Source organism: Physeter macrocephalus, chromosome 18 (assembly GCF_002837175.3).
Source record: "Physeter macrocephalus isolate SW-GA chromosome 18, ASM283717v5, whole genome shotgun sequence".
Lineage (NCBI taxonomy): Eukaryota > Metazoa > Chordata > Mammalia > Artiodactyla > Physeteridae > Physeter > Physeter macrocephalus.
In genome coordinates, this window is record NC_041231.1 from 9420263 (window position 1) to 9446839 (window position 26577).

Genomic DNA, 26577 nt, shown 5'->3' on the forward strand with positions numbered 1-26577 from the left:
TTACAGGCTGGCTCTCCACCTGTAAAAAGGGCCTTTCCACATGCTACCTAGGTTGGGCTTGCTTCCCCAGTGCTTGAAATTTCAAATTAGTATGTTTCACTGGCGGTTTTCTAAAAGTCCCTCTCCAAAACAAAGGGATAAACTAACATTTATTGGGCATCATGTCCTAGGACTTATGTGCTAGTTGCTTTCAAGAACATCTCGTTTAGTCCTCATAACAACTTATGAGATAGGGAGAAAGGCATTCACTTTCGAGATGAGGAAACCAAGACTCAGGGGATAAAAATGGCACATTCAAGGTCATATGGCAAGTGAGTGACAGAACCAATATTCACACCCAAGTCTGAGTCCAGAGTCGTTGGGCTGCACAGCACTGTCTCCCTGTGCTCATTCATTCCCGCCATCCTCATTCCCACCGTTACAAAAACTGACTTGTCATGTATGCTGCGTTGCATGTGTCTTTTCCCATTTTCTTTCTTCTGTGCAAAAGGGACTTGATGTTGTGAGCACTAGTTCCACTACAAATACTTCCTACACCGGTTCCTGTGAACTACCCAGGACGAGGCCAGGTTATTTCCTTTCCGATCTGGTTCTGGAACAATCTGTTCTAGGAAGCTGTCATTTGTCCTATCCAAGTCCCTGGCTACCCTCAAATTGCTCCTCAGAGGCATTCAGCCATCCTGGAGCTGGATCACTGAAGTCCATCCCCCTACCTCTGCCCCAATTCCTTACTAAGCTTCATCAGCTTGCTTCCAGAACCCTGTTCAACGTTCACAGCTCAGCAAGCCCCTTGGGCAAGGGGCCTGTAGCACATCCCGTCCCTTTTAGGGTTCCATCTTACTTATGGGTTTAAATAATAGTCTATGCATGGCACTCTCACTGCTCTGCAGATCTGGAGGACTCCGTAGGTCTTCGTCCACGACTATAAACAGAAGGAACTGGAGTAAATGATCCAAGAGGTTCCTTCCCTGTGTTGGTGAGGTGTGCCTACCTTGTTACCAGCAATGCTTTTCTGATGCTTCCTCCCATCTTCCTGTCTCAAAATAGCTCTCCTTCTGTGAGGTAAGTCTCAGAGGCATTAACAATAACCTCTCATTCTGTATGATGCCTTGCATTTTCAAAGCACATTCTTGCCTTATTTGTCCCTTACAACTCTGTGAAGCAGCCAGGACAGACAGTGCTGTCCATTTAACCAATGGGGAAAGAAACCCAGAGCAGCTAAATAATATGCTCAAATCACAGAGAAGTTCATAGGAGTTAAGCTTAGAACTAAGAGTTTATGTCTGGGTACTTAGATGCTGCCAAGGTTTTTAATTCACTCATTTATTTTGTGGGTTCTGAACACTGATACTGAAGTATAAATATAGATTCTGTCTGCATTTATCTGCCACCTTCTGCACCTGCCCATTGACCAAGTTGGCTAATGATACTGTTTTCAGGCCTTGTGCCCAACCCCAACTCTCCAATTATCTTAATGCCTTTTCCTTAAGGTAATCTGTCCTCTTGGAAATCTTAGTCTGTGTTTCCTGGCTCTGGGTGATGGACCTCTCTTGGCTGAGCCACAGTCTTATAGAAAAGGAGCCAAGATGGCAGGCGATGGAGCACAGAGTCTTCTTCTGGAGAATGAGCACATTCTCCCAGGCATTTTCATGAAAAATTTTGTAACTTACAAGCAAGGGACAGAATTACTTCCTGATCCTAAGAGAGCACTGTTAGGAAGCAGTGTGCTAGAATTGAGAGGGGTTCTGGATCACAGGGCTCTGGAATCACAGTCTGCATGGGAATCCTAGCTGTACACTTTTTTGGTTGTGTGACCTCAAGAAAGTGGCTTAAAAAAAAAAGTATGTCACATGGTTAAACCAACAAATCTATCTATCTTCGAAAGAATGAGATGGATAAGATGAAAAATACATGTTTCCTTTCCCATTTCTCTTTCATCATACATACTCCCCATTATCAGTTGCAAGCATATCCTTCCAGTGTGGGGAAATTGTGTGCATATATCTGCATACATATATTTTTCAAACATACATATGGCATCATGCTATATAAACTCTTCTTTTCTGAACCTTAATTTTTTATTACACTTAAAAATATACCAGTCCTTTGGGTAGTGTAGACATTTTAAAATATTAATTCTTCCCGATCCATGAACACGGGATATCTTTCCATTTACTACTTTATAATAACTTTGTATAGAATATAACCTATAAAAATATTGAATTACTATGTTGTATGCATGAAACTAATATTGTAAGTCAGCTCTACTTCAATTAAAAAAATACATCTTAGTGATATGCTTTCAACACATACTGATAGACCTCTTTCTTTGTAATAGTTGCATGAAATTCCGTTTGAGGTTCACACAGTAATTTAACCAATATTTACCCAGCAATCCCACTACTGGCATATACCCTGCGAAAACCATAATTCAAAAAGGGTCATGTACCACAATGTTCACTGCAGCTCTATTTACAATAGCCAGGAACATGGAAGCAACCTAAGTGTCCATCAACAGATGAATGGATAAAGAAGATGTGGCACATATATACAATGGGATATTACTCAGCCATAAAAAGAAATGAAATTGAGTTATTTGCAGTGAGGTGGATGGACCTGGAGTCTGTCATACAGAGTGAAGTAAGTCAGAAAGAGAAAAACAAATACCATATGCTAACACATATATATGGTATCTAAAAAACAAACAAAAAAAGGTCATGAAGAACCTAGGGGCAAGACGGGAATAAAGACACACACCTACTAGAGAATGGACTTGAGGATATGGGGAGGGGGAAGGGTAAGATGGGACAAAGTGAGAGAGTGGCATGGACATATATACACTACCAAATGTAAAATAGATAGCTAGTGGGAAGCAGCCGCATAGCACAGGGAGATCAGCTCGGTGCTTTGTGTCCACCTAGAGGGGTGGGATAGGGAGGGTGGGAGGGAGAGAGACGCAAGAGATATGGGAACATATGTATATGTATAACTGATTCACTTTGTTACAAAGCAGAAACTAACACACCATTGTAAAGCAGTTATACTCCAATAAAGATGTTAAAAAAAAAACCAAAACAACCCAAGTATAAGGACGTCCCCGGTGGTCCAGTGGTAAAGAATCCACCTTCCAATGCAGGGGACACGGGTTCGACCCCTGGCCGGGGAACTAAGATCCCATATGCAACGGGGCAACTGAGCCCGGGCGCCTCAACTAGAGAGCCCGCGTGCCACAAACTACAGAGCCCACGCACCCTGGAGCCTGCGCGCCATAACTAGAGAGAAGCCCGAGCACCACAATGAAGAGCCCGAACGCTGAAACAAAAGATCCTGCACGCCTCAACAAAGATCGCACGTGCTACAACTAAGACCCAATGCAGCCATAAATAAATAAATCTTAAAAAAAAAAAAAAATTACTGGTGAGCGTTTAGATTTCCAGTGTTTGGATTGTTTTTGCTATTACAAACAGAGCTACAATGGCTTACATTTAAGAATATATTCATAAGATAAATTATTTTTTCCAGCTTTATTATGACAAACAAAATTGTAATATTTTAAGTGTACACCATGATGATTTCATACATGTATACTTTGTGAAATGGGATAAGCACAGATTAATTACCACACCCATCACCTCACATTATTACCTTTTGTGTGTTGTGTGTGTGTGTGGGTGTGGTGAGAACACTTCAGATCTACTCTCTTATTAGCAAATTTCAAGTATACAATACAGTATCATCCACTATAGTCACCACATTGTACATTAGAAGGATAAATAAATTTATTGCAGAATTGCTGGTGTAAGGAATAGAGAGTTTTTACTGATATCGGCACATTGCCCCCCACCGAAGAAAAAGATTATATCACTCTCCCCAGTGTTTGAAAGTTTGGGAAAGTTACTTCACCTCCCTTAGTTACCCCACCACAGTCCCTTGCTTAAGCTGGGCACAAGAGCAGGTGCTCAGTAAGGACTTTCCTACGGCCAGTCTTGTCAAATCAATCCAAATTCACCCCCTGGTGCTCAGTCTAAACAGAAACCAAGATGTACATCCTTGAAGCACAGACTAAAAATATCTATGGTGCGTGTGTTGTCAATTTCCCCCTATTGTAACATTTTCTTAACAAGCCTACCAGCTGAGGATCTTTGTGAGTTTAATGGCTTGCCCAGGCAATGAACCACCTCCCCTTACTGCTAAAATGAGTAGAGGCTTCTAGGTTTAACTCTTCTTACTCAAGGCACAGAATACCCTCAGGAATTCCCATCCTCTTGCAAACTAAGGCTCATGAGGCTGAGGAGACATCATCAGAGACTTCTCTGCTAAGGCTGCCTCAAATCTTGGCCCAACCTTGCTAAAAGCCCAGCTTAAATACTCCCTCTTTATGCATGGGGAAATGGAGAAAAGTCTAGAATTAGGAGCCAGGGGAGCTGAGTTCAGGCCTAGTTCTACCACTTCTCAGCTGTGTGACTTTGGGCAAGTAACAGCCTCTCGGAGCCTCAGTTTTGTCATGTATAAAATAGGGCTAATAATGACTTTAATAATAATAGCAAACATTCACTACATACTAACCACTATCTTAAGTATTCTATGTATCTTACCTCATTTAATAATACCTGACTCACAGGTTGCTGTGAAGACTTACTGAAGCCAGGTAAGAATAAATGACATGAAAGTATTTTGGAAACTCTGAAATATTTTGCAAATATAAAGTACTACTAGCAAAATGCAACAAACATTCATGTACCAGGTATTATTGCTGTTTTACTATGACCAGAGCCAACATGCCTTCTTCCTCTTCTGAACTTGCATCCCATTTATTGTCTACTCATGGTATTTGGCTTATAGCATCATCATCTGATACCCCCTTTCAAACTCAGTTGTCTAATAATCTGTGATACCCCTCCCCCACACCAGCCTCAGATCCCTGGATTATGCAACAATACTTCAGAGCAAGGACTATCCACATGAGCCCTGGATTCTCTATCATTTTGGATTTTAAATATTGATTACGTCCTGTTGTCATACTACATGCTCTGAGCTAAGGCTTGTACAAATATAATCAACATATCTATAAATTTCCAACTACTTCCCTAAACTGTGTACTTATTCACAATCAGGGCCTGCTTATTGACTGGAGATGTTAGGAGTGATGGTGCTGGCTGGACAGATGTAGAAAACCGGAAGAGGCCACCCTCAGGACTGAGTGCACTGAGTGTGTCTCTGCAGCCCCAGCCGTCTTCTCCTTTCTTCTTGCAGGTGCACGTCCCAGGGTGTCATGTTCTTTCTTCTCTCTTCTTCCCCACATGAAAATCTGTTCTCAATCTCCATCCACACCGGAACTAAAGGACCTAAAAACAGCCTAGAGGGTAAATCCTCCCTGGGTGCCTGAGGCTCGCACAGGGATCAAAACCTGAAGCTAGAAGATGAAAGTACTAACGATGCACCCAGTAAATGCCTAGCACTGGTTAGAGATAAATGTCCAGACAACGTGCTTAGTTTCTGGGTCTTATTGTCTATAACTCAGGCCCTATTCTTTTGGTCAAGCATCTCAAGGCATCAAGAAATTAGAAAATAAACTAGAACTAGTAGAGGAATCTATTCCCCACCCTACACTCAAAGGGTAAATCGGGCCTGCCGGTCTTGGAGAGAGTTTGTGGGCGCCTGCCGCCACCCCCTGGCAGGATGTGTACTGCAGACACGCCATAGTCCTCGCTCACTCACCCACTGAGCTGACTCCACTGGCTCAGTGATAGCCCTCCAGGTGCTTATTTGCTGCTCCGACAAACCATGCCCGAAAATTCACTATTTCTCATAAAAAGTGTGTGTCCACATACCCCAAGCTAGATAGTTGGCTTTTTGCCATCTGTAGAAAGAAAGGATGTGATTTATCAATAAATTCAGCAACAATTTACTGAACACCCAGTGGTAGGTGCTGGAAATGTAAAAATGCATTAGTAGGTGCCAAGCAGAGAAAGCACAGTCTAGAAAGGGAGACCAATATGCATGTCGGTAATTGCTAAGGACTCTTTCAACTCTTAAGATTTTTAGCTAATATTCACATTCCCACCTTTCAATCTTTTCCTTTAAAAAAAGAATTTAATGCACACGACTAAAACAACAGCAATAAAAGTTTCCTCTAGCTCAGAAAGATGTACAGTGAAAAGTAAGTTTCCTCTACCTTCATGAAGCTCGCAGGTTAGTGGAGGGCAGAAGCACAAATAAAAGATCCTAATACAGGGTATAAGCTGTAGCAGGGGTGTGGACAAGGCACTGTGGGAACCCAAAGGAGGGAGTTCTCTGCCTGGAGGAGTCTGGGAAGGCTCCAGGGACGCAGCTGAGTCTTAAAGAATGAGGTGGAATTTGCCACACAAGAAGCAGAGAGCAGAATTGAAAGGCACAGAGGCTGCCTGAGCACAGGGCGCTGCAGCGGCCCAGCTGACTGGGGGAAGGGCATGCAGGCTGAGCAGCGAGAGCTGAGGCTCCTGAGAAAGGGAAAGGATGGGCTGTCAAAGAACTTCAAACATCAGCCTGAGTAGTTGGGACGTGTAATGGCTAGCTTCCAAAAGATTTTTTTTTAACTTTTTATTATGAAGAATTCTATTCTCAGTAATCAACATTTTGCCAGTCTTTTTCATTTATCACCCTCACTGTTGTTGTTAGGACTGTTGTTTGATTGTTTCAAAGCAAATCCCAGATATCATGTTATTTCTCGTGTAGAATTTTAAGTAATATCTCTAACTGGTAATGCCTTACAATTTTTGTTTACTATGGCAAAATATATATAACAAAATTTCCCATTTTAACCATTTTCAAGTGTACAATTCAGTGGCATTTAGTGCATTCACAATGTTGTGCGACCAACATCGCTATTTCCAAAACTTTTTCATCATCCGAAACTCTGTGGCCATTAGGCAGTAACTGCCCATTCCCCCCCACATCCACCCCCCAGTCCCTGATAACCTCTAATTTACTTTCTCTTTATGGATTTGCCTATCCCAGGGAAATGACTTTTTTTTTTTTTTTTTTTTTGCGGTATGCGGGCCTCTCACTGTCGTGGCCTCTCCCGTTGCGGAGCACAGGCTCCGGACGTGCAGGCTCAGCGGCCATGGCTCACGGGCCCGGCCGCTCCGCAGCATGGGGGGTCTTCCCGGACCGGGGCACGAACCCGTGTCCCCTGCATTGGCAGGCGGGCTCTCAACCACTGCGCCACCAGGGAAGCCCGGAAATGACTTTTTAATAATAATTATTATTTAATAATTAATAATAATTTAAAACATCTTTACTGAGTCTATATTCAAGTTTTCCCAACTGTCTCCCAAAACACTGTCAAAGATTTTAAGCAGAGAGGTGACATGATCAGATGTGCCTAAGATCTGATAGGCCACGTTGTCTGGGACACAGAAGAGATGGCACGGAGCCAACCAGGGCTTGAGATCATTTGGGAAGCTGGTGCAGTAATTAGACTTCAGGACTTGCTGTTTTCCTGGTACATGGCAAACCAATAGCTACTGTACAACACTCATCAGGCAACTCAATTGATCATTTGATTGATTAGGGCTAGGAATTTAGAAGCTAGCTGGGAAATGACAGTGACAGAAAGTGACAGAAAGTATAGGACAGACACCTCATATAGATGCTCTGGAACAAAGCCATAAATGAGACATAAAACAGGCAGACCTTACATTGGTAAAGGGGTTCTTAACTCAAATTTGGATTTGTAATCTAATTCATAAACCATAAAACTTTTTTTTAGTACATGGAGAAATGCCTGTGATAGATAACTGGTTTAGGAATAAGATACAAAGAACAGGAAGAAGTGAACAGTTTTCTGGATGAAGGCAACGTTCTGTGGCTGGTCCTTGATATTATTAATTCAGTGATTAAGTAGTTAAATCAAATTCTCTGCTACTTCTTAGATAGAAAGCAAGCTGCATGGCGTCTTAGTTAACATTCATATAAATGATCTGGAAAAGAGTGCATGGGGAAATTGCCAAGTTTGCAGATGGCATTCAGCGCTTCCAGGGATTAAAATGCTAAGTTGATTAGATATAAAGTGAAAGAAGATGTGTATGTGGGCAGAAAAGTGGCAGAGGAGTTTTAATGTGACTAAGTGTAAGAAAACATATTATATTCAATGAGAAATGATTTTATCAGGGGATCATGAGTGTTCAACTACAATCCAAAAAAGAACCTGAAATAACAGAAAATTGTTTCCTTAAGACATTAGTCCTGTGAGATGTAACAGAAAAACACAAAAAGACTGAGAGAATGAAAGGTGAAAAATAATGTTGATTATCATCAGAAAGTTTATTGGAAACTCAACATAAAGGGTTTCTTACACTCTGAACTCATCTTGTACAAGTCATAGTACTTTCATATTTGTGATACAGCATATCACATCCACTTGTCTAAACACAAATGACATGATGAAAGCAGAAAGGGCCCAGAGAAAAACAAAACAAAATAAAAAGGCTCTGATTTTAGGAGAGGCTGATATAATGTGTCTTCTTCAGTCTGTAAAGGTAAAGATCCAAAGGGCACAGAAGGGTGTAAAGGAGGGAAAGAGAACTTGAGAGACTACATACTACATACATTATTCATCCCAGATAACCAAATTAATCTCACGGTATTTCATGCCTTACAGGAACGTCATTTCAATGTTACTGGTTTTATAGGAAAAGGAAGCTCGGATAAATTAAGTGACTTGCTTAAAAGTAGCAGTGAGTAGGTGGAAGAGCTAGTAAAATTAAATTTCAGCACTTCTGATGATCAAGTTTAGAAATCTTATATCTTAGATGGGAACTGTGCTCTACTCATTTTTGAAGCCTCAATGCCTGTCTTACTCTTCAACACACAGTAGATGCTCAGAAAATGTTTATGGAGTTATTAAAATGAACACAGCTAGACATTTGGAAGTTAATATCAGAGACAGTAACCATGCTCAATCTGACAGAGTCCTGGGCCTGTAGATCTCTGAGGATACCTACTTAGTCCTTCTCTGGAGTTTATAAAATTCCCTCAAGTGATCTGCAGGAGGGCTTCAACAGACTTAGATGGCAGATGAGACCCCTTAAGGAAAACAGCAATCTCAAAGTTCTGAAAATGACTAATTTCTGAGTAAACACACCAGCTGTGACTTCAGTTGGGAACAGCAAATCACTTTCTGAGCAGATTTTCTGAAGATGTCTATTTTGGGGAATAATTAAATGATGCAGTATCACAAGATAACAAGATTATCAAACACAGAAAAAAAAAAGAATCCTGTAACTCAGGAGAACACATGATGGGAAGATTAGATGCATTTGTCTGTAATTATAGTGGAGCTACAGAACAGAATGCTTTGGAGTCATGGGACAGATTTACTTTCCATGACTGGCTTATAAAATTAAATCAGGCTGATTTGATATTAGAGTAAAGTAGGTCAGTATTAAAGTTTGCTTTGGAGAAATATCAAGCAAGTATAATTTTTGAAAGATACGGATTTCTTTTTTTTTTTTTTTTTTTTTTACGGTACGCGGGCCTCTCACTGTTGTGGCCTCTCCCTTTTGCGGAGCACAGGCTCCGGACGCGCAGGCTCAGCGGCCATGGCTCACGGGCCCGGCCGCTCCGCGGCATGTGGGATCTTCCCGGACCGGGGCACGAACCCGTGTCCCCTGCATCGGCAGGCGGATTCTCAACCACTGAGCCACCAGGGAAGCCCCTGGATTTCTTTTATACCAGAAAAACAGGGATCCTAGCATTGACAAATGTCCAGGTTTAATTCCAGTGTCAGGTCACAAATCATACCCACAATCACCACTACCATCAAAGCCATCCATCTCTAGATATATAGAAATGTCCTCTGTGATCTGACCCCATCCTTCTATTCTAATCTCCCACTGTTTCCCTCCTGCAAGACTGCTGCAGAGTCTGTGTGAATTAGAAAAAGGCATTCCTTCCTGCAGGTGGACACTCCTACACCAGGGTTCTTGGCTTGGAAAGCAGAGTGTGGGTGTGCGTTTCACCCCGACTTGTCTCCTCAGTCAAATGCCCCTGTGCGGTGAACAACCTGAACAAGCATATGCAGGCGCCCTGTCCTACTACCATTCAGACACTGAATGGTACTACTAGGTCAAACTGCCATTCAGACGCTCTTTCCCAACTATCTCTTGTCAAACTACGGCTTCTGTGTATTGGTCCATATAGAAATCACCCTTTTCTATGGAAACAACCTAAATGTCCACTGACGAACAAATGGATAAAGAAAATGTGATAGATATATTCGATGGAATATTGTTCAGCCATAAAAAAAGGGGAAATACTGCCATTTGTAGCAACACGGATCAACCTGGAGGACATAATGCTAAGTGAAATAAGTCAGACACAGAATGATAAATACTGCCTGACCTCATATGTGGAATCTAAAAGAGTCAACTCAGAAGCAGAGAATAGAATGGTAGTTGTCAGGGGCTGGAGGAGGGGGAAACGAAGAGATGTTGCTCAAAGAATCCAAAGTTTCAGTTATGCAAGATGAATGAGTTTTGGAGCTCTGATATACATACGGCATAATAGTTAACAATACTGTATGGTAAAATTGAAATTTGCTGAGTTCTCACAGAAGAAGGATAAGGAGAAGAAGAGGAAGGAGGGGAGGAGGAGGAAGAAGAGGAAGGGGAAGGGGAAGGGGAAAGAGAAGGGGAAGGAGAAGGAGAAGGAAAAGAAGAAGAAGGAGAAGAAAAAGGTAATCTCAAAGGCGTTGTTTTTCTTATTACACTTGCTTGTGTGGTAAATCACACTGATTGATATTCAAATGTTACATGAAACTTGAGTTCCTGGGATGAACTCCACTGGGCCATGATGCATGATCCTTTTTATATATCATGGGATTCAATTTGCTAAAATGCTGTTAAGAACTGTTGCAACTATGTTTATTGGGGATTTTGGTTTGTGGTTTTCTATTCTTATGGTGCCTTTGGTTTGGTGTCAAAAGTAATAATTTTGGCTTCACGGAAGGAGTTGGGAAGTAAGAAATTTTGTGGAACTTGTATTATCTCTACTATAAATGTTTGAGAGAGTTCATCTATGAAGCGATCATAGGTTTTCTATTTTGGGTCCAGGAATTAATCTTACTTTATCATATAATGTGCTTTTTAATACTTAATTGGATTCTATTAGTTACTATGTGACAAAGAATGAATGCATCTAGATTTTTAAGTGCACTGGGACAGATACTGTTTTCTTATTGCTCTTATTCAAATTATTGTCAAGGTTATTCTAGCCTCAAGAAAACTGGATGGAGAGTCTTCCATTTTCTTTTCTGGTACAAATTTTATGAATTATTTTAGCATGTATCCTCAAGCTTATTAAAGTAACATTTAAAAAAGAAATCACCTCTCTCCTCATTTTTTTTTTTTTTTTTTTTGCAGTACGCGGGCCTCTCACTGCCGTGGCCTCTCCCGTTGCGGAGCACAGGCTCCGGACGCGCAGGCTCAGCGGCCATGGTTCACGGGCCCAGCCGCTCCGCGGCATGTGGGATCCTCCCGGACCGGGGCACGAACCCGTGTCCCCTGCATCGGCAGGTGGACTCTCAACCATTGCGCCACCAGGGAAGCCCCTCTCCTCATTTTTAAAGGTCCCAAACAAGTTCTGCCTCCCTTTTGAAATCTTCCCTGTTCTCCCCTCTGTGGTGGTTTCTCCTTCCTCTGAAAGCTTAGTCTGAAACCTATTCACTTGTCATTTTAAATAGACTCAGCTTAGTATCATCCGCTGATTTTCTTTATTTGTGCCTCTTCCTCCCTACCGTATCACCCTCTGAGGGTGCACACTGTCTTCTACTTCCTTCTGAGTCCCCCACTACTCACCCTCACGCTCACCACTGCCTTATACACAGCACACCTGGGTTAGTTCATTTTATGTGTCAACTTGAAAGGGCCACAGGTGTCCAGATATTTGCCTAAACATTATTCTGGGTGTGTCTGTGAAGGTGTTTCTGGATGAGATTAACATTTGAATCAGGACTGAGTAAAGCAGATTGCCCCCCCCCAATGTGAGCGGACCTCATCCAATCCACCGAAGGCCTGACTAGAACAAAAAGGTGGAGTAAGGGAGAATTTACTCTCTCTGTCTGTCTCTGAACTGAGACATCAGTCTTCTGCCTTTAGTCTCAGACTGAAAGATAGCATTCCTGGTCCTCAGGCCTTCAGAACTGGACTGGAACTATACCTTCGGCTCTCTTGGGCCTCCAGTTTGCCAACAGATCTTAGGACTTCTCAGCCTCTATAAATGCGTGAGCCAATTCCTCATGATAAATCTCTCTCTCTCTCTTTCTGTATATATCTATAATCTTATCTCTCTGTATCTATATAAATAGATATATACAGAAAGAATATATATAATCTATTATCTATTATCTATATGTTATCTATATTATCTATGTGTTATCTATACATAGATAATAGATGGATGGATATAGATATAGAGCTCCTCGACTGCTATAACAAAATACCACAGACTGGATGCTTAAACAGCAGACATTTATTTCTCACAGTTCTAGAGGCTGACCAGTCCAGATCAAGGTGCTGGCCTGGTAAGACTCTTCCTGGCTTGCGGACTGCCACCTTCTTGCTGTGTTCTCACATGGTCGAGAGAGAGAAAGAGCTCTGGTCTCTCCTCCTCTTCTTATAAGGACACTAATTCCATCACTGGGTCACTACGCTCATGACCTCATCTAAACCTAATTACCTCCCAAAGGCCCCATCTCCAAATACCATCATACGGGGAGTTAGAGTTTCAACATATGAATTGGTAGGGGGGCAGGGGGTAGAGACACACAAACATTCACCCCATAACAGCGCCATTAATAAAGACCTATTGCTTGATTCCTGGCAGAGGACACCCACTCAACCTGGGGACTTGAGGGAATGAGGAACCACAATACATAAAAGAGTACCACAAGAATACACAATAGTATATGCTCCTCAAATGCCAAAAACAAATAGCCATTTACCTCCTTTCAGGTGGGATATACACTCCCTGAATCAAAAGGAAGAAAGAGAACCTTCTCCACCATGTCACATAGAAACGAGTCAGTTATTCAAGCCAACTCAGAAACTTTGCATTTTAATCAATTGCTGAGTGGCATGGCACAGTGGAAAGAGCATGGATTTTAGGGTCAGACTAACCTGGGTTTAAATCTCAGTTCACCAACTTACTACCTAAACTTGGGCTCTTCACCTCTCTGTATTTTCATCTGTAAGATAAGGATAATACCCATTTCTAAAGTTTGTTAGATTCAAATGACGCTGCCTTTACCATACTCCTCAAACATGCTAAACTCACCATCTCTTCTGGGCTTTTGCACTTGCTGTCAGATACTTCCTTCCCCTGGATCTTTGCATGTCCTGCTCCTTCTCACTAATTGAGTCTCAGCTCAAACATTACTCCCTCAGTGATGTTTTTTTCTGACTACCTGAGCTAGGTAGTTCCCATCCCTCCCAATCATTCTCTTTATATAATCTTCATAGATATTATCTTTACTTCAAAATTACCTTGACTATTTATTATTCATTTCCCCAACCAAAATGTAAGTTCTCTGAGAGGAGAGACCTTGCTGTTGTGATAACTGCTGTGTCAATCCCGTGTCCAGCTCTATTATAATGCCTGGTACGTATTAGGTGCCCAATAATATTTGTTGAAAGAATTAATCAGTATATAAATGTGTATCTGGTATATAAATGTGTATCTAGCACAGCACCCATTCACACATTTTAGATTCTTTTCTTCCCCCTTTTTATGTAAAAATCACTGGGTTAAACAATGTGCCTGTGTGGGTCCTTTGAAACGGAGAGCACGTCAACAAAATGAATTCACTGAATGCTGATCAGGCATTTATAAATGTAGACAGAAGTATGGTCACTTACTTCCATGTGCAATGAGACTATCCTCCGTCTTAATGTTCTATTTTAGGTACAAATCAACATACCAGTTATTGAAGTGTTTATAGATTTCACTCTCATATGAGACGTTAATAACATAATATTCTCTCAGCCTTCTGAGAGGGAAGATTTTGCTTAGAGGTCTTTTATTTATAAGGAAACAGAGGCCCAGAGAGAGGAGACACTTGATAGTTCAAGGTCAAACACCTAGTCAGAGGCAGGTGCATTCCACCATGCTGCCTCCTTAGAGTAAGAACTGCAAGTCTTCCAAAAATCGAAGAACAGTGGAATTCAAAGACAGAGATCCCTAAATGATATTATAGGATGTGGAAATTGAGGATTTGATTTCCATTTGGAGTGCTTGTGAGATCAAGTATGATAAAGAAGATAAACAGCTAAGCATTACAGAAGCATAAGAAATTTTTTTATTTTTATCACTTTGCTGATGCATTGATTCTGTTTGTGATACTGCATCACCAGGGCACGGTTCATACAGCAAATTGCTGGAAGGAAATAAGAAAAGAGCTCTCCCCTCATTCTGCTCTCATTAGCAAAGGAGACTTGACTGTCTTTTCCCAGCCCAAGTGCAAACTGCCATGACTGGTATTATCAGCCTACTCACCACCATGGCTGGGCAGAAACGTCCTTGTACCTCAAGGCAACAACACTCTGGATTTCCAAATCCAAACCCAGGTGGCACATTCCATTCTACAATTTTCCAACTGGCACCAATTCAGGGGGAGATATTACTCACCAGGATAGGCACTAACAACTGAATTTTGGCAGGTTGGGAGACGAACACATGCCACAGGCTCCCAGATGCATCCAAGTTTAGCAACATGGTACCAAGTGTGTTCTGAATGGAAAAATGGATCTTAGATGCTAAACTCTTTTTTTTTTTTTTTTTTTTTTTTTTTTTTGTGGTACGCGGGCCTCCCTCTGCTGCGGCCTCTCCCGTTGTGGAGCACAGGCTCCGGACGCGCAGGCTCAGCGGCCATGGCTCACGGGCCCAGCCACTCCGCGGCATGTGGGATCCTCCCAGACCGGGGCGCGAACCCGGTTCCCCTGCATCGGCAGGCGGACGCGCAACCACTGCGCCACCAGGGAAGCCCAGTATACTCATTTTTATAGGTGAAAAAACTGAGGCGTAAGGGGAAAAGTGGCCCAAGGTCATGAGGTGGTAACCCTCATCTCTTCTCAACAGTGCTCTTTTCATTACACCAAGTTGAGCTCACAGTGGATCTGGATTGAAGCTCATGCCTTAGAATTGAAGCACAAAGATATATGGTACGGCTCTGGCTCTATTCTCCTCAGTTAATTTGTCTATCCTCTCGACCACCTCTAACGAGCCACTGAGGATACATGGTCCTCACATTCAACAAGCCTGAAGAATAATTTAAAAAACCAACCCAAACTGATTTGCCTGAAAACCTGGTTAATTTTATCCTTAGTGTCTCCATACATTACTTTGAAATAGAGTTTACTATCCAGTGTTTTTATAATGAAATATATTCTATCAACCTTTAAAAATATTCTCATCATTTACTCATTCAACAAAGATTCATTAGAGTAGGTACCTACTATTTTTCCAGCAGTATGCAAAGCACTGGGTGGAGGGTAGGAGAAGGAAAGGCTATAGACCTCTCCCAGCTCTGCCACAAAGAATAAAAATAGTGTTAACAGAAGTACGGGAGATTATTTATCCCAGAGTTCAGGTATCAAAATTATATCAACTACAGTAAAATTGATAATAGCTAATATTTGTTAAGTACTTAGTAAGCACTAGTTACTGTGCTGACTTTAAACACCTTATTCAATTAATCCTCACATCAGTCATACAAGCCAGTTAGCATTATCTCCTAATCTTACAGGTAAGATAAATAAGGCACAGAGAGACTAATTAACTTGTTCAAGGTCATACAGCTACTGAGTAGTGGATTCAGGATTTGAGACCATGCAAACTGACTCCAGAGCAGATCTTATTCATCCCTTCACACTACTTCTGAAATATGGAATTATTCAAAAAATTTAAAAAGGGGATTCATATTTTAATACTCCCACAGGACAGTAAAGACAACCAGTACCTTTAGATACAGTTTGGTAGCTTTCTCACTAATAATCAACCACTGTAAATATTAATCCTCTTCTTTTTTCCCACAGTGGCTTTCAGAAGAAAACTCTTTTCTTCATCAGGCTCCTAAATAACTCTCCAACTTTTGAAATTAAAGTGTTCAGTTTCTTTTTAGTTAAGACATACAGACTTTTAAAATTTCTTTCTTTCTTGTATCACACCTTACATGATAAAACATCTCTTTACAATTCCTTGTGCTCAGTGGGGACTTGTTGTTTGATGGACATAGAGATTCAGTTTTGCAAGATGAAAAGCGTTCTGGAGATTGGCTGCACAACAATGTGAATGTACTTAACACTACTGAACATTAAAAATGGTTAAGACGGTAAATTTTACGTTATGTGTGTTTTACCACAATTAAAAATAAATATTTCTTGTGCTCTTTTAGAGTTAGAATATGTAAACTTCAAAGATATTGTTAACTTAGAACAGATAAGGTCCCAGACATTCTACATATATGGTTTTCTGTTTGTGTTACAGTACAGAGAAAGGAGTGATAAATTTTGATTATAGGGTAAATAATAGAGAGAAATTTTGTGTAGCTTAGGAATTCATCTGAATTGCATTTTCTTCATATGCAATTGATAAAATTTAACCACATGGTTTCTTTCTTTTTTAAATTGAAGTATAGTTGATTTACAATGTTATATTAGTTTCAGGTGTACAACATAGTGATTCAATAGTTTTATAGGTTATACTCTATTTAAAGTTATAAGATACTGGTTATATTCCCTGTGCTGTTCATTACACCTTTGTATCTTATTTGACACCTAATAGTTTGTACCTTTTAATCCCCTTCCCCTACCTTGCCCCTCCCTTAACCACATGGTTTCTAAAGGCATTTTTAGGTTCTGACAGTCTGCGAGTTAAACAGTTAGTAGGATTTCAATATGTGATGTGGGAAGGATACTTCAAAAAGAAAAGTGGCTTAAACAGAAGTACTGCAGCATGAAAGTATAATTCACAAAGCCCTGCTAAGTGGTAGTGCAGTTATGGTATAACATAGGATATGCATACGGCAGAGGGGGAGTGAGCATAAGGTTGAAAGGTAGGATGGATCCAGTTCCTTGCTTCCTGGTTTGCCAATAACCAGGAGAGGGGCCTCTGAAGACCTGTGAAGCTAATAAGGGAACCTTGGGAATGATGAAACAGAAACCTTAACAAGTACTCTCTCGAAGACGGATTTCTACTTGAATGTTGTTTATTTCCTGGGTTCTTGATTTTGTACTTTGGGGATTTTTTCTAAGATAAAGCTGAACTCCTGAGGCCAAAAGCAGCTTCTCCCTTTGTGTCAACAATTCTGATATGTGGTGATGTTCATTGGAATGGCTTAGAGACTTAGTAGTCTGTCTCTCTAACATTCACGTGTAGGAAACTTAAAACTAGGTCATCAAATCCCAACTCCTATCCCAATGCAAGAATCTACACTATAATGTTCATAACAAGGGGTCGTTGGAAAAATTACTATTTTTCAGGTTTTTCTGTTTTTTGTTTTTTTCATTTTCAGACAGCTGATGGGACAAAATTTGTTTGAGGGCTTTATTACACACTTTGTTTCTATCCTTGGTGTGGTTACCATTAATTTTTTTTTTAAACATGCACACTTTACTTATCAAGTATAAATTTAATCAGTACCTCTACTGTCCTCCCAAGTTTTAGTATGTTTTAAGACTGATCACTCCTCTTTTCTCTTTACTCCCTTGCCATGTCACATATTACTGCCCAGTATCATAATTTCACCTTGTTTTTATACTCCCTAAATTAATCATTATTTTTGTTGTTATTCTGTACAGTCAAGTCTTTTCTGTTTTTATTTGTTTTAGATTTACTCACATGTTTACCAATTTCTCTAGTCTCTATTGCTTTTTTCATGTCACTACTTCCTTTTGGATTCAATTTCCTGCTTCTTGCAGAATATCTGTTTTTAGCAGTCCTTTCAGAAATGATCTCTGAGATGTAAATATGACGCCTCTGTCTAAAATTGTCTCTATTTGACCCTCACTCTTGAATAAAGGTTTACCTAGGTGGAAAATTCTAGATTGGGTGCAATTTCTTTTTTCCTCTCAGCTTTTGAGGGCATTATTCTTTTGTTTATTTTGCCACTGTTCTTGGTTTAATTGTGATTTCTTGTAGGGTATCTCTTTTATCTTTGGATGCTCTTAAGACCTACTTATTGTGTAAATTTTTTTTTTTTTTTTTTTTTTGGTACGCGGGCCTCTCACTGTTGTGGCCTCTCCCGTTGCGGAGCACAGGTTCCGGACGCGCAGGCTCAGCAGCCATGGCTCACGGGCCCAGCCGCTCCGCGGCACGTGGGATCCTCCCGGACCGGGGGCACGAACCCGTGTCCCCTGCATCGGCAGGCGGACTCTCAACCACTGTGCCACCAGGGAAGCCCTAATTGTGTAATTTTAATTAATTAATTAATCTAATCTCTTTATTGGAGTAAAATTGCTTTACAATGTTGTGTTAGTTTCTGCTGTATAACAAAGTGAATCAGCTATATGTATACATATATCCCCATATCCCCCTCTCTTGAGCCTCCCTCCCACCCTCCCTATCCCACCCCTCTATAGGTTGTCACAAAGTATCAAGCTGATCTCCCTGTGCTATGCAGCAGCTTCCCACTAGCTATCCATTTTACATTTGGTAGTGTATATATGTTAAGACCTACTTTTAATCTTTGCTGCTATGCAGTTTAACTACAGTATGTCTAGAAGTGGCCTTCTTTTAATTTATCCTTTGGAACTCCGTGTGCTTCCTAATTGAGGTCTTTCATCAATTTTGGAAAAATTTCAACCATTACCTCAGTATTGTCTTTTTTCCATTCTTTCTACCCTATCCTTCTAGAACTATTATTAAACATGTATTGAGGATAGTATTCTCATTCTATCCTCCATGTCTCTTAATTTTGCTTTCATAGTTTTCTTTTCTTTGTCTCCTTGAGAGGCATCATGGGTCATTTCTGCCTTATCTTCCAGTTCACCCGTTTTTCTCTTCAGCAGTGTCTGATCTCCTGTTTAAACAGCCCATTATGTTTTTTAATTTCGATGACTATGTTTTTTTATTTCTGAAAACTCTATTTGTCATACCTACCATAGATAAAACATATCTACGTTTTTAGCTCTTTGTTCTTAATCATTTAAATATATTGATTTTACAGATTTTAAAAATCATCTCATAGTTTTAGATCTTTTATCATCTTAAGAGGGTTTTGCAGTTTCTTCTGCGAGGCACCTCGGGTGGGTATCACTGGCTGGGTATACTTTTTATGTTAAGTAATCAGCTTGCAGGACCTCAGACCACACAGGGAGTAGAAATCTAAACTCCGAACCCACATAGACCTATCATTCTGAATTCTGAGAGAGAGACTTTCTTCTTTCCAGAGACTAGGGTGAGAAAGACAACTTTCTTGTGTCCATGTATTAATGAGAAGATTCTTTTTTCTAACTACCGTGTTACTGAAAGTCCCATCTCACTTGTGGGTTTCAGCCTTAATGCCTGTCTTGTGAAGACTCAAGTTTTCATTTTCTCTTCCTGTGTGCGTATTTAAATCCAAGTCCCAAGATTACCAAGACAGATATCCGAAGAGGCCTGATACAACATCATCTTACAGACTTACTACTCAGTCTGTCTTTATTTTCAGCCGCTGGAGAGTCCCTTACTTTCTTGCAAGTTCAGTTATGCATTAGAATGTTGTTACTTTTTATTCAGAGCTATTAGGAGTTTAGTGGTGGAAGATTTTTTTAGGTTATTGAGTCCAAATTACTTCTGGAAAAAGAAGTAAGATTGTTCTCTTTTTCTGAGCTTCAGATAAGAAGCTCAAAAGCATACTTCAATTCAGCAAACATTTACTGGTCACTTATTGTGATGATTAAATTTTTACGTGTCAACTTGGCTAGGCTATGGTGCCCTGCTGTTTGGTTAAACACTACTTTAGGAGTCAGGTACAAATAGATAAAATATAACATGTAAGTACCCAGATACAGATAGGTGTATTCTATTATGTGACTAGCCTGACTTAGCTTGGAGGTGTCAGGGAAGTCATCTTGGAAGAAGTGATGCCTGGGCTTCCCTGGTGGAGCAGTGGTTAAGAATCTGCCTGCCAATGCAGGGAACACGGGTTCGAGCCCTGGTCCGGGAAGATCCCACATGCTGCGGAGCAACTAAGCCCATGAGCCACAACTACTGAGCCTGCGCGTCTGGAGCCTGTGCTCCGCAACGGGAGAGGCCGCAACAGTGAGAGGCCTGTGCACCGCGATGAAGAGTGGCCCCCGCTCACCGCAACTGGAGAAAGCCCTTGCACAGAAACGAAAACCCAACACAGCCAAAAATAAATAAATATAAATAAATAAATTTACCAAAAAAAAAAAAAAAAAAAAAGAAAGAAGTGATGCCTGAGCCCATCCTAAATTTAAATCGGACTTAGCTAGGCAAAGTGAAATAAAAATTAAAGCAGGGATTCTGGGCAACCGGACAGCATTAGCAAAGGTAAGGAAGTGAGAAATAACATGGTGCAAAGTTGCAGTATATAAAATAAGAGGCAGGGAATGATGGGCGACGGGGCTAAAAAGTTACAACACTACAACAGAGGGAGAGAGAATAAGCGTGGAAGTTTTTGAAAAAGGCTTCTTGAAGTGGTGTTTAAGCTTAATCTGGAGAAATGAGTAATATTTTAATAGGTGAAGATGATGAGGAAGGGTAGAAAACAGTACTCTGGGAGAAAACGTAGGATGCGTAAAGGGGACTCTGGGAAATAAGAACACAGAGGTAGATTATGGCCAGACTACAGAGAGCTTTGAATGATTGATGACTCCTGGAGTAGACCCTTAGATGTATTCCCTCAGGTAGTGGCTAGAGGCCTGTGAAAAACAGAAGCTAATCAGGAAATTGCGGTTATAAACACCCACCACCTCCAAGGGCTTGGAAGACCCTGAAAGACACACCTGGCCATGGCATTCAGCTGCCTCTGAAAGACACAGCCAGACTAGCCAAGGGACAGGAAACATCTGTGCCACCCTGACCTTTCTGAATCTGCTCTCTCCCCTAACCTTGGCACTATAAAAACTGCGAACAGAACAAAGGCTAAGGCAAGCCCCAGCCTGGGTTCCAGAGAAAAACAATAACAAGAGGAGGGCCAACCTGATTTACTAGCAGAGAAGAAGAGGTGGACCCTGTCAGGTCTCATCAAGGAGAATATAATAAAAGACTCATTGTTACTGTTTTCTCCCCTTGTGAAATGAGTCTCAAAACAGTAAATTGTGGCTGAATGAGCACTGACCTGGAAAGAAAACCTGGGTTCTAGTCCAGATCCTGTCACTAGCTTGCTGTATGGATTAGGCAAGTTGTTTTACTTCTCTGGGTCTCTGTTTCTCCATTTGTATTGTGAGGGAGTTGAACTAGACTAGTGGAGTTCTGTGGACCCCAGACTATCTCTGGGAACCCTAACCCCATTTCAACTAAAGCAGCTGCATTTTAACCAGTTTTATATATAATGAGTTCTGCCTAAAGCTTTGTTTGAAAAAGAAAATGCAACTACTTAAAAAAATATAAGACCCTTGGATTTGAATCTTTCTAACTTCAGTGGTCTATGAATTTGTGGTTTCATGATAAGCTGCTGTTAGGGAGCTCCCACCTTAACATCAATTGGGGCTGAGGTTGCATAAGAAACTCATGGTGAAGGGAAGGTCCAGACAGAGGGCACAAAGGCAGATAAGAAGGTGAGAAGGAGAGGAAATGAACTGGGGAGCAACATCAGGAATCAAGAAATAGGCAGTTAAGGGGCCAAGCCTAATAGATAGCAAAGGCTTTCCTGGCAGGTAAAATCAGGTAACCTGAAAAGGGAATAAAGATAGGGCTCCTGGAAAGAACTGGAATATGGTCTAAAATTTAAAATTTGTTTTCCTGCAAATAATAAAAACCACAAACAACAAGCATTGCGTATAGGTGCCGCAGCATATGGTTCTGTAACAAAAACTATTGTTAGAGAGAAAACTCACTGTTGAGGGGGAAGAGAGAGCTGGTGAGGTATCCAGGAAAAGCTCATTTATTTGTTCAGTTATTTAAAATTTATCAATTTATCTGCTATGGGCCAGAACTGTGCTGGGCTGCTGGGATTACAGAAATGAATAAACCACTACCTTTTTCCTCAAGGAGTACAAAATTTGAAAGAGACAAACAAGTGAAGTGAGACGGGAAGCTCGGTTCAAAATAGCTGAAAGTTCACAGAATAGGAAAGGCACAGTTCAAGGGACACTAGCTGATTTCAAGTAATAGCTAGAAGGGAACGTATTTTCTTACCTGAACAAAGAAGGATACCTGGCACTTAGAAAAGAAGCTTGTTTCTTGAGGGACCAAGGAAGGGAAGAATACACAGGTCCATTAAAGGGAAATAATGAGGACAGGAATGAAGGTGAGGAAGCCAGAACTGAATGCTGGGAAGAGTGGGGACTGCGGAAGGCTGCACTGGCCAATAGAGCAGTTAGCACATGCGGCTACTGAGCACGTGAACTGTGGCTAGGGCAAACCGAGAGGTGCTGTGAGGCAAAATACACACCCAGGTTGAAAGATTTAAGATGAAAAAGAATGTTAATATCTCTTTAATGATTCGTTTTATATTGATCACATGTTGAAATGAGAATATTTTGGTCTTAGTGTATTAAATAAAATATATTATTAATTACAACTGTTTCCTTTTATTTATTTTTTACTGTGGTTGCTAGAAAACTTAAAATTTCACATAAGGCTCACATTTGCAATTTGCATTGTATTTCTACTGGAGAGTGCTGTGTTAAACCTCTGCCATGCCCAGAGAATAAGGCGACAGTGTATCCCTTTGACCAATATCTTTAGGAGAAAATATGGACCCCTAAACTTCCTCACACGCTAACAAAACACACTTTATATGGTGCCAACAGCGTACGGGCTACTTAAAAGTCTTGCAGTGGACAAGGTCTATGAAGGAGGGAGAAAAATGAAAAAAATTGTATTTTGTGCTTAAATAATGGAGGGCTGTTTCATAGCAAGCATGTGAGACTTTCAGCAAGGTTTTTCACGTCTACACCTGTCTCCTCTACTGTAAAATTAGATAAGATCACTTTCCACCTGTGTTTGTATTTTAATTTGTGTTTTCCAAAGTTTCTCATACAGTATCTCACTTGACCCTTACTACAACCTTGAGATTTAGACAGGGTAAAGATCATTCTCTCCACTTTATAGTTGAGTAAACTAAGGCACAAAAAGGTTCATTTGCTCATGCACATAAAACTGAGCCTTTGAACTTGGGTCTTCTAACTGTAAGGTCACGGCTCCCTCTACTACTTTACGCTACCTCTCACTGCACAAACTTGTCTGACACTTGCTGCTCTTGCTATCTACTTAGCTCTTCCTGTATATGTCCCATCTCCTTAACCAGATTAAGTTCTTTGAATGCAATATCCATGCCATATTCATCTCTGAAGCTACCGTATCATCTAATACGCATCAGCAGTAGGAACTCAGGATTAAGACTAAGTAAAATGTGGCACAAAGGGCCAAGATAGGAAGATCTGGGAATCCCTATTTTCCAACTCACTCCAGGGAGGCTGACTCCTGCCTCTGGGGAAGATGCCACTGACTTCTGGACAGGAAGTTCTATCATTTTACAGAAGGGCAAAAGGTAGAAAACATAGATAAATAGGAGAGGACTTAGAGCTGGACAACTCTAACTGCAACCACAAGGCAGAATTTTCAGCAAGTTATATTACAGCTTCTGGCACTATCCACTCATACCATCCAGAATGCTGTTGATTCCAGTTCCTGGTGTTATTTGGGAGGGTGGGCTGGGATACAGTCTCTGTCTTCCAGGGCCTTTATAAACAATGAATGATGAGATCTTATATGAGCCAGCACTGAATGGTACAAAATCCAGAGCAGTATATCTTTAGTAATTTCCAGCAATTCTTTGTAGATTTTGAGACCAGATTTAAACAAAATAGTATATTCCTTTTCCTAAAGCTTGTACCTTGGTAAGATATAATTTAGAGACTAAATCCATCTTTCTCAACACTGAATCCAAAGCACCTAGCAAAGCTGTCACTCAAAAATCATATGCTGAATGACTCAGTAGTCATTACTGAAAGAATCTGCTTTGTAGTTTTCTCTACAAATAAAAACTGGGTCCAGTGACGCTGTATTTGGAAGCTTGTGAGCAAGGAGAAATCATGGTGATGGTACATTTTAAGTGAGTCCTTTTACACATCCACGAAGGTGGGGAAAGGGGCATGTGGTTGCAACTAACTGCACTGATTTCATGTAACTTCCATGTGATATATTTATTCTATAGAAAATTCTTGGGTGACATTGAAACTGCAATGACTTTTGCATCCCGTTGAGGTTAAACTCCAATCAAGAATGCCCTAGACTCTGGAGTTTACAGTAACATTTCTAATCAACAAGAGGGAGCCCTTTCTAAAATGTCAGGAACTCCTCTGAGAATCTTTACTGCGGAGGACAGCTGTTATTTAATGCCTCCTCCCCTCTTTCTCCACAAAAGCTGTAAAGCTCACTCTGGATCGTAAGGTCCCACAAGATCTAGAAAAGGGGTAGAAGGATGGTAAGTACTAAAGTCAAACCTAAGGTAGTGGATATCCTGGCCATGAAGAGAAAATGGCTCTCTAGCTACAATTCCTTTGCCACCGGATCACCAAACCAATCACCAAACCAGGGTCAGGCCACAGCCACTATTCTTTCAAGTCATCGTTCTCTCCCTCTGCATTCCCAGATACCTTTTCCCTTTTTCCTCTCCCAACTGTGTCCCCATTCTCTTCCCCTCTTCCCCCAACCTTTCTCTGACCACACTCCCCCTTTCCACGCTGGCAATCGGAAACACAGCATCCTCACAAAAATCCCTAGTTTCAAGCCCAGAAATCTGATTAAGGAGGAGTTTTTCATTTACTTTTCCTAGTAGTTCAGGAAGACCCACAATATTTGTTGTCTGGGGGCTACGGGTTCATTATTGCTGGTCTTTGATTTACACAGGCCACCTCTCCAAAAAGTGCTGACATCATTTCTATCATTAACCCTCTGATTCCGACTCAATAACTCATTTAGGGTCATTTAGACACTGCTGTCTCAGAAATCTGTAGCTAAAAGGACAGGCAGTCCTCTCAAAGTGAAGTAACAATCTCAATTCAATCAATTCTTTAAAAATATCTACTTTATGCTAGTGGATATTGTACTAGGAGATGGGCATATACAGATGAGCAAGTCCAGACCCTCCTCTGAGGAAGCCAACAATTACTCAATTCATCAAAAGCTCACAGAATGCTTAGTATGTACTATTTACGGTACCATGTGCCAGGGAAAAAAGAGTGGTATCCTGTGGAGCAAAATAGTACTCCGCAAACATAATCTCTCACCTTAATGTAAACTCAGGGAGGCAAACATCAAAGACTCTCAAGCCAGAAGCCCTCAGGATTAAAGGTCCCATGTAAACTGGAACTTCAGGTGCTTTTGCACATCTCTCCCCAGGAACTGGCTAAGAAGGATCATAGTCCGGGTTATTAAAAATGCAGAATTAAAGAGGTCTTTAACACTGGGGATTCCTGCACCCTGGAAGGTTTCATCTGACATATGGCACAAAAATTCATGTTTTTCACAGCTGATTTTCTTGGAGTTTTTTTTTTGTAGGTAAAGGAGAAAAAGTCTAAGGATATGAAGTTTGAGACTGTTCCTACGCTGCCACTGAGAATTCACTATAGGCTTTCTTCCCTCACAAGCTGGTTTTACTTCCAGGGCTAGGTTCTAAAGGAGGTAGCTGTCCATACAGCAGGATTTAAAGGGTGAGATATGCCCTTGCTTTCTGAAACTTCACCACACATTCCTTCAGGTCCCAAAGAGCAGCGGTACAATAAACTGTAATCTGGCACTCCTGGATGCAAATTCTGGCTCTGCCATATATCAGTTGTTTGACCTTGTACCAGTTATTTACCTGAGTCTAATCTAGAACACAAGTCTTCTGCCTCCTAATCGACTGTTCTTTCTGCAAAAATGACTTTGTTCAGATGAAAATTAGAAGTTTCCTTGGAATGGTAAAGCGAGATCTTTTCAGGGCAATTAGACTTTTCTCCAACAGAAATAAATTCAATAATTAGGGATAAAATTGGAGACTGAAGGGAAAGTTTCTTTTTGTTTGTTTGTTTCATAGCTTTATTGTATAGCTTAAATTTTTTTTAATAACTATATTTTATTTTTTTGAATTTTATTTATTTTTTATACAGCAGGTTCTCATTAGTTATCCATTTTATACATATTAGTGTATACATGTCAATCCCAATCTCCCAATTCATCCCACCACTCCCCCACCCCCCGCCACTTTCCCCCCTTGGTGCCCATACATTTGTTCCCTACATCTGTGTCTCTATTTCTGCCCTGCAAACCGGTTGCTCTGTACCATTTTTCTGGTTCCACATATATGCGTTAATATACGATATTTGTTTTTCTCTTTCTGACTTACTTCACTCTGTATGACAGTCTCTAGATCCATCCACGTCTCTACAA

The 26577-nt window shown here is 40.8% G+C and overlaps 1 protein-coding gene across 3 annotated transcripts in view; it reads right to left on the reverse strand.

Moving 5' to 3' along the window:
• The window catches only part of SYN2 (synapsin II), a 169763-nt gene that overhangs the window by 47937 nt on the left and 95249 nt on the right, over window positions 1-26577 (reverse strand). The window contains exon 1 of one of the 3 annotated variants that reach the window (XM_028478502.2): window positions 20-2155. The exons of the other annotated variants lie outside the window; for them this stretch is intronic. Coding sequence (XP_028334303.1) covers window positions 20-42 — 23 coding nt within the window. The 5' untranslated portion in view covers window positions 43-2155. Of the gene's footprint in view, window positions 1-19; window positions 2156-26577 lie in introns of those variants that run through there. 3 annotated transcript variants of the gene reach the window in all.